General features: G+C 42.5%; 1 protein-coding gene across 1 annotated transcript in view; it reads right to left on the bottom strand.

Moving 5' to 3' along the window:
• Positions 1–10,884: 10,884 nt before the first annotated feature.
• SLCO3A1 (solute carrier organic anion transporter family member 3A1) overlaps positions 10,885–15,365 on the bottom strand; it is a 311,249-nt gene continuing 306,768 nt past the window's right edge. Inside the window, exon 11 of the mRNA XM_019460169.2 lies at positions 10,885–11,567. Within this exon, the coding sequence (XP_019315714.1) occupies positions 11,485–11,567 (83 nt within the window). The 3' untranslated portion in view covers positions 10,885–11,484. The remainder of the gene's footprint in view (positions 11,568–15,365) is intronic.

The raw sequence follows: 15,365 nt of genomic DNA, 5'->3' as shown, positions 1-15,365 counted from the left end.
GATATGGATCAGTGACATCTCCACTGACTCACCATTGAGCTTGCTGGTATGTTAAGATTCCTCTAGCCCAGCTTCTGCCTGTGAGACTCCAGTAGAGGGGCAAGCCTGAGTTTGAAGGATGCTTTACCACGATCATTCTGGGAATATCTGGGATGGGTAAGACATCACATGGGAATTATTATGTGAAAAAGGTATTGAATATTTGGCAAAAAGCCAAGTTTAATGAGCTAAACCTAGAGAGTACTCTGGCTCTATACAATATTTGTGCTTGATGTTGAAGGATGGGTAGAATTTAAACCAATGGAGGCAGTGGGATTTTAATGGGGATGTCAGGAAAAGGAAATGAAGCTGTACACCCAACCATGCTCTACATGCATGTTATGATGGAGAAGGATTAGGGGGTGGCTAAGAACTCCATTACTAATCACCCAGGATCCTGAAGACCCAAATCCTATCATGCCATGGTATCTCCTTCCTCTGACTCCACCCCTTTATTTAAGGTAGGTGTAGAGAAATGTAACTTCTGGATCATACTTTTTTGGTGTTGAGTTGTATAAGTTCTTTACATATTTCGGATATGATATTAACTCCTTATTAGATATATCATTTGCAAATATCTTCTCCCATTCAGTAGGTTGCCTTTTTGTTTGTTGATGGTTTCCTTCACTGTGCAAAAGTCTTTTATTTTGGTGTGGTCCCAATAGTTTTTGCTTTTGTTTCCCTTGCCTGAGGAAACAGATCTACAAAAATGTTGCCAAGGCCAATGTCAAAGAGATTACTGCCTATGTTCTCTTCTAGGATTTTTATCCTAGGTCTTAAACCCATTTAGAGTTTATTTTTGTGTGTGGTGTAAGAAAGTGGTCCAGTCCATTCTTTTGCATGGAGCTGTCCAGTTTCCCAGCATCGTGTATTGAAGAGACTATTTTTTCCTCATTGTATATTCTCTTTCTTTCTTTCTTTCTTTCTTTCTTTCTTTCTTTCTTTCTTTCATTGTCATAGATTAATTGAACATATAAATATGAGTTTATTTCTGGGTTTCTATTCTATTGATCTATATGTCTATTTTTATGCCAGGGCCATACTGTTTTGATTACTACAGCTTTGTAGTAGATCTTGAAATGTGGGATTGTGAAACCTCCAGCTTTGTTCTTCCACAAGATTGCTTTGTTATTTGGGGTCTTTTGTGGTTCTATACAAATTTTAGAGTTATTTGTTGTAGCTCTGTAAACAAATGCTATTGGTATTTTGATAAGGATTACATTGAATCTGTAAATTACTTTGGATAGTATGGACATATTAACAATATTGATTCTTCCAAGATATTTTAATTCTGAAATATATCTATCCTTTTATTGATTTTTAAATTTTGGATCTTTTTAGAAAATCCCCAAACCATAAATGTGTTATCCTGTTTCCCCTAAATCCTTTACAGTTTTGAAAGATTTTTAGCTCTGTAAGCTATGTTGGATTTTATTTTTCATTGGTGAGAGGCAATGAGTTAGATTTGTTTCCAAATTCTCTCCCCAAATCATTATTTGAATAGTCCCATGTTTTCCCAATAACTTGAAATGCTTTCTTTTAATATATTCTACATCTCTCTCATATAAGTGTCTGTTTATGAATGCTATCCTGAGCCTTTGATCTATTTATCTGGTCTGTGCTAATGCCACACCTTTTTAAATAACTAGAGCTTTTTTTTTTAACATGTTGGTTTTTGAGAAGGCTACTGTTCATGTATTGTTCTTTTTATTTTCAGAATTATGATGGCTGTTCTTGAGCACTTCCATTTGAATTTTGCGATCAATTTGTCAATTTCCATAGAAACTCCTGTTCATATTTTCTTGGGGATTGCATTGAAATTATTTAGGGAGAAGTTACATTTTCCAAGTATTGATCCATCCAGTCTTGGCATATGGCAATGCTTTTTATTTTTTGAGTTACTACTTTTGTCTTTGAAAATGGTTTCACAGGTTCTTTTTTTTTTTTATGATAGTGCACCTTTCTGTTAAGCATTTTTGTAGATTATTAATGCTGATCTCATAAAGAGTCAGTATCATTATTGTGGTTATTATTAAGTATGAAGTAATGAAACCTCTGTAAATGAACTGGGTTGAGTAAAGCCTTTTCTTTAGCTATCATTTTGCATTTTTCTCTTTTAGAAATTTGAAAGCTAAGAGGTATGCATCAGCATTCAAGGAACAGAACTATGTCTCTATACCCACTATACTCCAGATAGAATGTGCAGATTTTTATCAATAAAGGATGACCATAAATCTGAGCCTACACAGGTAGAGAATTGGTGATATTAACACCCTCCATTACTAACTTATACAACATGTAACTACTGATGATTTAATCATCAAGATGAGCCATCCGTTCGCATTAGTCTCTAGAAAAGATGACCTTATGTTGGGAAAAAAAAAGAGAAATAAAAATGACAATACAAGAATCTTTATAATTCCAAAAGCTTCAGTTTCTGGTAAATATTTAGAAAGATGATTACATGGTTTTCAAAAGAGTTGAGGATAGTATCAATGTCGTTGCACCTCACCTTTAGTCTTATCAGGTTAGATAATTAATGAATTTGGTTTGGTCTGATGGTACATTCAGTGGTACATTGGTCTGATGGTTTTGTCTGATGGTACATTTCACTTCTCAAAGCAAACTATAGTGTAGACTCAGGACATTTTCAGGTGTGCAATAAAATATTAGATGTGCCCATTTTTACTTCGGCAATAGTTTTGTATGAAAATTTCTTTTTCGTGTATGGAAATGTAAAAGTGATTGAATTGCTCTTCCAGACCAGTAAAACCTTGTGACCTTCTCTGACAACCATCTCATAACTCAATAACGAGATGGTTTTATTTTCCTCTCTGATTACTGGGAAAGACACTTTTCCTCTTCTGGATTTTTTCCAGTGGTAAAATCAAGTTTTATGCCCTTCTTATCTCTACTTTACAGACATATTTCAAGTACCTAAGAGGAACACCAATGTAGATTGCCACCCAAATTCATAAATGATGAGCTGTATATAAATTTATTTAACAGATACCAGTTCAGACTTTTGGAGTGATAAACATTAGGCAAAGATTTAGAAATGAAAATGTACACCTGTGTTCATAACTATAGGAACAATCCGAGTATTGGACATGTACACAAGGAAAAGGAAAATTCCTTTGTCATGGTCCATGAATTTGGGCCCAACTATCATTACTAGTGGAATTCATAAGAATGAAATCACTTGTAAACTCAATTTTTAAAGTTATTTTGATCCAGATCTGCATACAGCCATTAGATACTTGGAGAGTTAAGGACAAAAAAATCATTTAAATTTGTGAAGTGACCACATTATATTCTACCCTTGACACTTTTTTTTTTTTTTTGAGAGACAGCATGAGCAGAGGAGATGGGCAGAGAGAGAGAATCTTAAGTTCCATACTCAGTGCAGAGCCTAATGCGGGGCTCAATCTCATGACCCTGGGATCATGACCTGGGCCAAAATCAGGAGTCAGATGCTAAACTGACTGAGCCACCCAGGAGCACCTGCCCATTATTTAAAATTCTCAACCCAAGAAACATGTCATCCAGTTGAAATGTCTGCTGAATTGACTTTATCACAAAATGCTGTCATTCATAGATCTATTTTACAGAAAGATCGGGACGATTGGTATCAGTTTGTGTGGTTTATAAAACCATCATAGTCCTAGCTTCTCAGAGGTACCTGGTGTTTATAAGGGTTGAATGTATGCTGATTTGGGAAAGAAATTAATACATAATTTGAATTCAGAGTACAAGCTTTAAAAAAAAAATATGATCCAGCCTGGAGAAACATTTCTGAAATACCTCTGGGGAATAAATTTCTTTTATTAATCCAATCAGGCATTGATGTCATTCTTCCAATTTAATTACGTTTATCTGCCAATGGGAGACTGCTTCTAATGCGTGTAATTTCAGTGGGTACAAATGGTGATGGCAAATAATGATCCTCAGGGAGATAATTGCTGTTATAATTATTTACCCATGCAAGTTAGTCCTGTTAGAAATTTCAACCTCGGTTGGATACCTGGCAATACAAGGGAACAGATTTCCTATGCACTAAAAATGGAGGAAGAACCCTTAATTTTCTTAGACATTTTCTGGGTACTAGGCATAGTACTAAGTGCCTTATATACATTATTCCACAGAATTCTCATGGTATTCCTACAAAGTGGACATGATTACCTTCACCTTATTAACAAGAAAACTGTAGCTGCATAGATGGCAAGTAGAGAAACCAAGATTCAAATTGAGATCAACAGGACAGAAATGAAAGGTTTATTGCACAGAGCGTTTACAAGGCTGAGATAAGGAGGCGGCATTTGTAAAGAATTTAGCCTAGTGCTTGGTGTGTTGTTATGGTTATCCTCGTGTCTGTTCGTAGAGATTTTACCTCTGCAACTACTTCCTGCCTCTTTCCAGAAACCCATTCTAATGGACAGAGTGAAGCATCACACCTGAAGCCTAAGTGAGAACATTTTCCTTTGAGGCCTTTGCACACCCCACCTCCTTGAGAATGCTTCATCTGGCTGCTCTGATCCTTAGGGATTCTGTCCTCTCTGAATTCCCATCATGGTGTCTCTTTCTCAACACCAGTGCCTCGATGTATACTTGTGTCATAAAGGTCCTCCTACTGTACGGAGGCTTGTTTTTCCTCCATCTAAATTGCGAATTTATTGAGTACAGTGTTTCCTTGGACCTCGCCACAGGGCCTCCTAGGGCACAGGGCTCCACACCGGGCCCTGGATCAATACTCTTTCATTAAGTGTGAAATCTACAAATAATTAACTACCTGAAGGCTAGAAAGTGCTGAGCACTTAGAGAAAGATGGATGTTCATTATGAAAAATTGGAGGTTTCTCTGGAGGGACTGTCATCTATCATCAGGGCCACCTGGTAGCTGGCCTTCCTCTCTTGATAATGGTAGCATAAGGTGGTGGTGGGGGCAGGTCAGGGGAAACGTTGGGGGGTTTTCCCTCTTAAGAAAAGCTGTCCCTGCTATCTCCTCTCCTTCCCCATATCTTGTCTGTGCCCCTGCCATCACACACACAGGGCTGAACAGGGGGTGAGGGGACACCGTTTAGGGGGACAAGTGATGTTTATGAAGAAAGGCATTGACTGGTTTTCTGCCTCAAAATTGAGGGAACGGGATCACCAAAGTCCAGGATTGTATTAAGGGGGGGAGGCTAACATCTTGTACACTGGGTACACTATCAGAGACAGCTGGGGAGATGGAGATAATGGCTTGGCTCCTACCTAACACCCAGAACCCAGGCTAGGAGGAAAGGTGAGGCTGGAGGTATAGCAGGTTTCCCAGGGACTAACCCAGTGTAGGGCAAACGGGTGCTTTCTGCAAGGGAACGAAGCCCATGGGTGGCAAGTGAAAGTCTGCCTGAAATTAGAGCTGCTTCTCCAAATGGAGCTCCAGAGCTCAGGGGAGCTTCTTGGAAGCAATCCTTCTTTCACTTGGCTTACTCTGGGGCATGCTGCTTCTACACCAGCACTTCATAGAAGGGGCTCCATCAGCAAGGTTAGCCATGGGCTGGAGTCCATAGTCCAGGAAGCAAACTGGGCTTCTCTCTTTACTTCCACACCTTGGTCTGGAGGTGGGTTTGGGCAGGGAAGAGGAAGATGGAGCGAGACATCACACCAAACTCCCTTCCCTCCATGCCCCCAGAGCTACAGGTCCCTAGGCCTGTTCTTATTGGGGAAGGCTTGAACAGCATGTGTGCCTGGAGTTCTCAAGTATAGCGAAGCTGCTTTAAAAACAAAACAAAACAAAAACCTGAAGTACAGTTCACATCCAATGTTACATTAGTTTCAGGTGTACAACGTAGTGATTCCATAAAGATGTCTTATGCTGTGCTCACCACAAGTGTAGCTACCCTCTGTCACCATAGAACACTATTACAGTATCATTGACTATACTCCATACCTTGTAACTCTCATCTCGGTGACCTATTCTTTCCATAACTGGAAGCTTGGCCTTCCCACTTCATCTTTTTTGCCCATCCCCTCTGGCAACCTCCAGTTGTCTGTATTTATGGGTCTGTTTCTGCTTTGTTTTGGTCTATTTGTTTTATTTTTTTAGATTCTGCATATAAGTGAAATCGTATGGTATTTGTCTTTCTCTGACTTATTTCACTTAGAATAATACCTTCTAGTTTCATCCATGTTGTTGCAAATGACAAGATCTCATTCTTTTTATGGTCAAGTAATATTCCACCACACACGCACGCACACACACACACACACACACACACACACACACACACCATATCTTTATCTATTCTTCTATCAATGGACACTTAGATTACTTTCATGTTTTGGCTATCGTAATTGCTGCAATACACACAGGGGTACATATATCTTTTCAAATTTGTGTTTTTGGGTTTTTTTTTGGGGGGGGGGAGTAAGTACCCAGTAGTCAGTGGAATTACTGGATTGTACAGTATTTCTATTTTCAATTTTTTGAGGAAGCCCCATACTGTTTTTCACAGTGGTTGTAACAATTTACATTCCCCAAAATAGTGCGTGGGTGTTCCTTTTTCTCCACGTCCTCACTTGATGCCAATACTTGCTATTTCTTATCTTTTTAATACTAACCATTATGACAGGTGTGAGGTGATATCACATTGTGGTTTTGATTTGTATTTCCCTGATGATTGATGTTGAGCATTTTTTTTCATGTGTCTGCTGGCCATCTGTATGTCCTATTGGGGAAATGTGTATTCAAGTCCTCTGCCCTTTTTTAATTGGATTATTATTATTATTTATTATTTTGGTGTGAAATTGTATGAGATTTTTATAATTTTGGATATTAACCTTTCATTGGATACATCCTTTGCAAATATCTTCTCCCGTTCAGTTGCCTTTTCATTTTGTTGATGGTTTCCTTTTCTATGCAGAAGCTTTTTATCTTGGTGTAGACCCAACAGTTTATTTTTCTTTTGTTTCCCTTGCCTGAGGAGACAGATCTAGAAGTGATGCTGTTTTAATAACTAAAAATGACTCAAAAATTAAGGAATTGACTGAGAGGTCATTAAGGGACCAGCTACCCAGTGGAAAGGAGGGTTTCCAAAAAACAAAGTAGTAGAAAATATTGGTAAATAGAAGCTGGTTTGTATTTATGTGGCCAAGGATGAGGCCTCTCAATGAAACTCAATACTTCTTGAATCCCATGGGGACTGATTCTAGGCTGTACATTCATGGAATTCTGATGACTCTGCCAAGCAGGCTGAAGCCTTCCCATCTTCGAGCTACATAAAGACAGGGTCAGAGTGGTGACATGACTTGGAGCCTGGCAAGGCTAGTGAACAGTAGACCTGACATGCAAACTTGCTAGCTGCTTTTACATAAAGCCATCCTGTTCCCCTACTGCTCCCAGCTATGGGGAGCCTACTATTTCAGTTTGAAATATAGAAAGCATGGAGGCACCACTCACCATCTTCCCCAGTGCTCAGGTTCCCAGGGAGCATAGGATGCCATAAAGTAGAGGGTGGCACCTAGTCAGAGTGAGGACCACCAAGTATTTGTTACTCCTGTTGTCACCCCAGCATGGGTCTGAGTCCTGTAGCTCAGCTCCTCAGTAGCTGCCTCTGATATTTGGGGGGATTGATCTGCTGATACCACCTGAAGAAATGGTTGACAATACTGTGCTTCTTCAAGTGTCACATTCACAGGGAGAGTTGACATTTAAATAAAGTCTTATCTCCAATGTCCTGTTCAAGATAGATAGGTCTCCTTTACTCACATGGCATTGTAATGTCTAATCATTTGCAAAAACTTAAAGATATAGACCATGATTATTTTAGCAAAAACTGAAGTAATGTCCATTTTCTTTGGGCGCCTTTTTTTTTCTAACTTTATATTAAGCACTAATTTTACCATGAAAATATAGTTGGCTCAATATATAATTCCTTGAAGAAATGCAAGGCTAGGCCTGGGGGTGAGTTAAGAATCTGGAGAAAGAAAGGATCCCATTGCTACATTGGGCATAAAGCCTGAGGACAGAGGCTTTCCACTTTCATTGCATTGGGAAGACATTTCAAATGCCCCTGTGGGTTGTGACAAAGTTCTCAGTGACAGGTGATGGAGAGGAACATCATAGACAAATGTCTCCTTTGCAAAGGAGGCCACTGACTTCTGTCATGGCAAGTTTGAGTCCCATGTGCTGTTTCGTATTTTGCAGGTGAAACAACTCATGCATTTGTCACTCTGCCTTTGTGCTCTTTCTTTATCCACCTCCCCCCCCACCCACACACACACACTTAAGGAACAGAGAGGTAGGATTGCCCATTGAAACACTCTTGAAGATCTGAAAAGCCTTCCTTTGGGGATCCAATAAATGCAAGTTTGTGCATTTCATACCTGGGAACACTGAAACTCAGGAAACTTAGACTTTTTTTAAAAAATTGTTTTTATTTTTTAATAAAGTTTATTTTGAGAGAGTGCAAGCGAGCAGGGGTTGGGGCAGAGAGAGAGGGAGAGAGAGAATCCCAAGCAGGCTCCATGGTGTCAGTGCAGAGCCTGATGCGGGGTTCCAAGCTTATACTTTTTTTTTTTTTTAATTTTTTTTTTCAACGTTTTTTATTTATTTTTGGGACAGAGAGAGACAGAGCATGAACGGGGGAGGGGCAGAGAGAGAGGGAGACACAGAATCGGAAACAGGCTCCAGGCTCCGAGCCATCAGCCCAGAGCCCGACGCGGGGCTCGAACTCACGGACCGCGAGATCGTGACCTGGCTGAAGTCGGACGCTTAACCGACTGTGCCACCCAGGCGCCCCCAAGCTTATACTTTTAAAAGTACGTTCTCAAAAGCAAAAGTTAGTTTCTGCCCTATGTGTTAACTATAGACATTTCTCTGCAGAGTTATGGAAATATTTCTATAGCAGTAGTTCCTGAAGTAGGAAAGCCTAAAAAAGAAAACAAAGAAAAAAAGATGACAGGTTCTTTGCAAAGTGGGTGTACTAGTAGTTTAGAATCCATATTTGAGGGCATAGAAACATCTTGTTTTTATTTTGATTGAGCCAAATGCTTGGATGCCTAACCAGCCCTTTCACAAAGACTGAGAAAAGGGTAAAGTTGGATTTTCAAATGTGGATCAAGATGGATGACAGGTATATGTGGTTCAAAGCCCCTTTTGGCCATGGTGGCTGAGAGGACATTGCTGACAGCTGGATGTGAGTTGAAGCTGCCCATTCTCCCTGAGTTGGCTGAGCAACCTGTATGACCAGATGTCTTATGGACCTGTTCAAGTATTGAAGGATGAGTCTCTTGACTCCAAATCAGAAATAAGAGATCTTTGCGAAGTTAAGATAAAATGGATGGAGAGTAAGCTTTCCATAAATTGACCACATTTATGGGAAGAAAGGCATCAAGAGAAAAGAAATTGGGGCATAGATGAAACACAAATGTGAAATTTTGGACTGCGAGCAGGAATACCATAAGCAATAGACCTTCCTTTCTTCCTTCTGCCTCCTGCTGAATTTCCAGTGTAAATGAAGCCCCGTTCCCGGGAGGAACCACTGATGCATTTTTGAGCTGCTTCAGCATCTTTCCTCGTCAGGAAGGAGAATGTTAAAATTGCATTTTCTTGGGATCTTTATGCTGGAGAGAATAAATCATGTTGCTTTGCAAACCATAAACAATCACATAAATAGCAGGGCTAAGCTAAAAAAGAGTCCTCAAGGTACCAGTGTGCTGGGTAATCAGGCCTTAGAGAAGGTAACCCGCTCAAGCATACTCGCTTGTGACGCCACCGACTCCTGAGTGAAAAGACAGCATAGGGCTGAGGTGAGTGCAATCTTCCAGGAACATTAGCTTGACAAGCTTTGATTTCAAGTGAGCTCAACTTCAAAGAATGAGGCTGTCACGGGCAAGATCCAGGCTGGAAGGGGATATGAAAAAAGTTACCAGGGCTGGCCCAATAGGAATGGGGCCAGCCTACATCTTTCACCCAGAAGACAAAATGCAAGCACCAGCTTCTGGAGCTCCAGTCTGGCTGGCAATGTAACGAATGTAAAAGGCACATCAGTGGCTGGCATCACCTGACCAACCTGTCCACATGTGGCAGGAGTCCAGTCAGTGGACTAAGGATGTGGAGGAGAAAGTAGCCAATTACAAAGAATCCTGGCAAGGACTGGGAAGACAACTGGGGCCCCATCCAGGGGGTGAGGCTGATAGGAGGGTGTGTGGCCCTAGAGGAGGGAAGGCAAATACTGCTGTTGTCTCTGAGGAGAGGGACTGAAGTCAAAGCCTCACAGGCTGACGCGTCTGAGGCTGTTCATTCTCTCGCTTGTACATTGAGCCTCCACCAAATACCAGTGGGTTTATCCTGAGAGGAAGCCATTCCCTCCCAGTTGTCCCAGTAGGAGAATCAGAAAGGAAAGCCAGACAGCCACAGCACAGGCCCATAAAACGTAGGAGTAGGAGCTATATCAGCGCCATGAAGCATCTTGTTCCAAACAGAGGTTGGGGTGGCCATGAATAATGACCGTTTTATCAAGTGACCATTCTGTGCTAGAGCTTCGTGCCTTCGCACGTGACCTCATTTAAATCTTCTCTCAACCGTATAAAGCAGATGTCAACATTCCAATATAAAAGTGATAAAACAGGCTCGGAGGAGTCAGCTCACTTGGTCAACACCACGCCAGTTACCAAGTGCTGGGGTAAGGATTCGAAGCCAGGACTGTTTTGGCTCCAAAGCTCATGCTCTTTTGAACTCAAAGCCCACAAATACAGAACATACACAGCCAGAAACACTCTCCAAAAGAACCGCTGCAAGATCATTCTACCCCAAAAACACAAGAGAAAAAAAGAGACTAGAGATTACAGCATGAGACAGAGAAAGAATTAAAATAGTGCTTTTAATATAATTTTCAGCAAATGTACAGTGTGTACTTTACATCACGTATTCTAAACTGCTCATCTGGAAAATATAAGCTGCAAAAATACAGAATACCACACTCAAAATCTATTGAGTATGTGCTTTTTTTCCCCTCCCTTCTGTGAAACAGGGTCATTTTTGCCACCCCCTCATTGCAATCCAGCCTTGGCTGGTTTTTCGGAAGAGCTGCTGGAGCCCTCCGTCAGAGAAGCATCCTGAAGAAGGGGGGGGAGGGGGTTCTAAAGCGTGTCAGCAGGACGTCCCCACAGGAGCCAAGGGAGGGATGGGCCAAAGGGAATTTGCACACTTAGTCAACATTACTCTTTGGCGGCCTGGGAAAAATGCCCTACTCCAAGGGTTTAGAGGACTCCTGACCACAGCCACCTCCTTAGTCCTCATCACAGGCCTATGCTTGGGGCCTTAAAGGACCACATACTGGCCAGATAATCCACACAGGGACCCTTGGGTTCTCGGGCAGGGCAGAGCACGCTAAGTCAGGCCTGCGAGGTCTGTGGATAATGGCGGGCTGTTCTCTGGAGGAGGAGGAGGAGGGCCAGGCCCTCAGCTTCTCACAAAGGAGTCTTCTGAAGGTGAATGTGACTCAGGGCAGGTTTTCTCAGTCTCAATGTCTTGGTACTCTGTGCCTAAAAGGGGAGGAGGGAAGAAGAGCCAAGAGGAAAAAGAGATCGGTCTTTTCTGGTTTTCCTATATATATATATTTTAAAGGCTTATATAATAGCATCAGGGCTTTCCAGTGGAATGGACAAGAGAAGTCATGCAATGAAATACTGGGTTTTACTCCATGTAACCCCAAGCAGCCGGATTCCAAGCCCAGAGGCCTTTGTGAAGGCCAAATCTTTCTAAGAGGCGTATTTATCTATGTATCTATCCCAACACTCAACTGGCTGTTTCTTCTATGGGAACGAATAAGATGTATCCCAGTCATTAACTTGTCCTCATCTCCTATAAATCACCAGTGACAAGCCTTGTGTTCTGGGACTCCAAATGTCGTCTCAATCTTCTGAAGATGTGGCTGAGCGCCAGAGAATACCTCTAGCATCATAATGTCATGCTTTGTCCTCCAGCATCCCGGACGTTCTGTTTTCTTTTCAGCCACAGGATTCACCGCACGCTGAGTCACACGGTCTCCTCACTGGAGCAGAGTTTTTAAGCCTATGCCACACTTCCAAAATAGATGCTGTGGCTTCACTTAAAAGGCATTAAAAACCCAGCTAGTCCCTGCGATGATTTATAAGCTGGGCAGGTCTCATTGAGCAGAGCACACACCTTTGCTGTTCAATGATAAGCACAGTGGGACCATACAAATCCCTGCTCATTTACTTGTCCTCTTTAAGACTCCGACCCGGTGTTACAAAAAGGTGACGGCGTGGAAATGTCACTCTTGTCCTCAGGGTTTTGCAGCTGAGAGCTGGCTTATGGAAGGCAGCTCATGTGTTCGGGGGCAGTTGGGAGCATGATTCCTCAGTGTTCGAGAGGGTCAACTGGCCTTGGGGTTTTGCTGGAAGCCTGGGGGCCAGAAAGTTGGGGAGGGTGGTATAAAAGCGAGAGAGCTGGGTTCTTGTGCCCAGAACGAATAAGGTAGAGGATGGTGAGTGGCAGGGACACTTCCCCCGATGTGGCTAAGGTAGAAGAAGGAAGGAGGGGTGTGTTTAAAGATCTCTAATGTTTAATTATTAAAGTAAAATAGGTTTTTTTTTTTTCCTTTTCATTTTAGATCCCCGTGCCCATCAGCAAAATTTTGCAGAGGTTCTCACCTCCAGCTCTTGGCTCATTTTCCCTATGAAGTCTAGATTTCTGTGGGATTTCCTCCCCCCGAGATGTCCTGCTGGCCTTGTTGAAGCTTTCTAAGAAGCAGGTCTGTATATTCACTTTGGTGGCTACATGGTGGTATAGTGGAAAGAGCACAGGTTCTGGAGTCAGACAGACCTGGCACTGGCTCCTGGTGGCTTTTCTAACTCCCTGTGTGACTTTAAGAGGCTTGGGTTTACAGAACCTTAGTTTCCTGACCTGTAAAAGTGGAAAAAATGATACTTACCTTTACCCGGTGTAAAGCTGCTGGGTGCATTACCTGGGACCATGCCTTCTGGCATGTGGCATGTGGGTAGCAGGCTCCTACATGTGAGCTCTCCAGCCCCTTCTTCCTTTAAGGTGCTGGACCAATCTATATGTTAGCTGGGTTCCTTTTGTAGTGCAACTTCCTACATTACACATTTCTGATTCATCTTATGGCCTTAGATTATAAAGCCAAACAGTTTGACAAACCTATCACCACGAGAGCTCTCTTCTATTAAGTTAGCATGAATTTAAGAAAAAAACATTATTTTGGGGGACTTAATGGGATGGCAAGATCTCAACCTACAGGAATGTTAAACCTCCAGAAAATTTACTATTCCATTTGCTCATAGCAGAAGGAGACAATCTCTTTGCCTTATGGAAAAATATTCAGAACTTATGCTAATCACCAACCACTGATTGCTGGCCTGAGTCATTAATGCAAAAATAGAAATGTCTAGAAACTCTCCTCCTAAAAGCTTAATATCTGATAATAGAGCAAGACCTATTCAACCAGTGACCAGTGTTGGTGTGTCTGAGGGCCCTCGGGCAGAGCCAAACTCCTGAGGTAGATGCTACGCACCATGGCGGTGCCTGGTGGGAAGGGTGTCTGGAGTCTCCCCATTGCAGCCGATGACCAGCACTGAGGAATGCCTCCCTGGCATCTCAGAATGCATCAGAGCAAAGGAATCTCCTGTTTCCTCTTACCTGTCTGCTTCTCGTATACCACCCCATAGAAATTGATCACTGGGCTCTGTGGTCAAGACCAGGAACAACACAGGAAGGACGGAAGTCCTTGGAAGACACCTGTCGTGGTATGCTGGTTGTTACATGAGGGGGCACGTGAGAGTGTATAGAACCCACAGTCTCCCTGAGCTAGAGTCTTCCTGCTGAGGCAGTCCCTACGGGAGCGGGGGGTGGGGTGGGGGCTCACATCTTGCCCAGTATATGCAGGGGATGCCCGTAAAGCCAACGATCACGGGCTTTGGATTCACAGACCTGGGTTCGAATCTTAGCTCTGCTTTGTGGCCTTGAGCTAATCCTGGAAGCCTTCCCTACCTCGTTTCCCCCTCCTGTAAACTGATGTTAGAAACAGTTCCTGCCTCACAAGGCTCTTGCTGAGATTAAGTGAGCTATTACGTGTAATAAGCTGGTTCACGGTAAGTGCTTGGTAAATGTTAGCTATTAGTTATTATTAGTGCTTACCAATTATTCCACCTGGCGTATCTATTAGCTCCATGGTGCCAGTGTTTTGTGTTGGTGGACAGGGATTCGAAATACTATTTGGATTTACTCTTTTTTCACCCATTCCTACATTTCCTCCTCCCATCCCTATTTTATCGCTTAAGAAAAAAAGGACAATTATTGTGGTCGAACTATGTAGATCAGATCCTGTAGCTCCAATTCCAGTCCACAGAGAGCAAGATGATGTTGCCTTCATTTGCAAACCCTGACAGTGATGGGGTACTCACCTCATTCCTGGAAAATGGGCTACCTGCATGAATTCCTGTGGTAACATCAGGGCTGATGGGCACCTGGCTACAGGACCCTTCCGACACATAACTTGGCATCTGCCACGGCAGCCTTGGCTGTTAGAGTCCCCTACCCCCCAACCCTGCTGTGTGACTTCAGACCTCTGCATATGACTGCCCTTGGCCACTGCCTGTCTTTGTAAATAAAGCTTTATTGGAACACAGCCTACACAGTTGTTTACACTTGAGCGGCTTTCATGCTGTAACAGAGTTCAGTGGTCTGAACCATATGCCCTCAAAACCTAAAATGCTTGTCACCTGGCCCTTTACAGAAAGTTTGTCAACTTGTTCTGGTGGCCCTCTCTGTAGAGGCGACCTTCTCCCCCAGCTCTCTGGCAGCCACCCACTGCTCTTTAGTTCTTGGTTCTGGACCATGCCTCTGTCTCTCAAACCTTCCTGATTCTCGATGCCAAACTTACCACCACCATTTATCAGCCCTCCTTGGGCCCAGTCAGAGCTGGGCTCTTCACATAATCATTCTATTGCTTTTGTTTATGTTCAGGTCTGTCTGGCTCACTGAACTGTGAGCTCTTGGGAGGATGGAACCATGTCTTTTCGTCTTCATATCTGGCCCATGACCTGGCATATTGTCAAAATCTTAATAAAGGAATGAGTGAATAAATACATCTTTAGAAGATATCAAGTTCATGCAATACATCCCCTAATGGCGACAACCATGCAAAGGAAAACTGAGCTACCATGTGGATGGTCTCTGAGAGGTAGTAGTTCTGTCTCTGTCTCCAGAGCAGTCGCGGCTGGCTGAGGTACAGGACAATCTTTGCTTTTCTGAATTTGCCATTTTGGTCTTTGTAACCCCTTCCTGCCACGATGACCAAG

Source organism: Panthera pardus, unplaced genomic scaffold (genome assembly GCF_024362965.1).
Source record: "Panthera pardus isolate Hobbes unplaced genomic scaffold, ASM2436296v1 HiC_scaffold_24, whole genome shotgun sequence".
NCBI lineage: Eukaryota > Metazoa > Chordata > Mammalia > Carnivora > Felidae > Panthera > Panthera pardus.
Note: the sequence above shows the minus strand (reverse complement) of the source record. Positions and strands in the feature narration are given on the sequence as shown.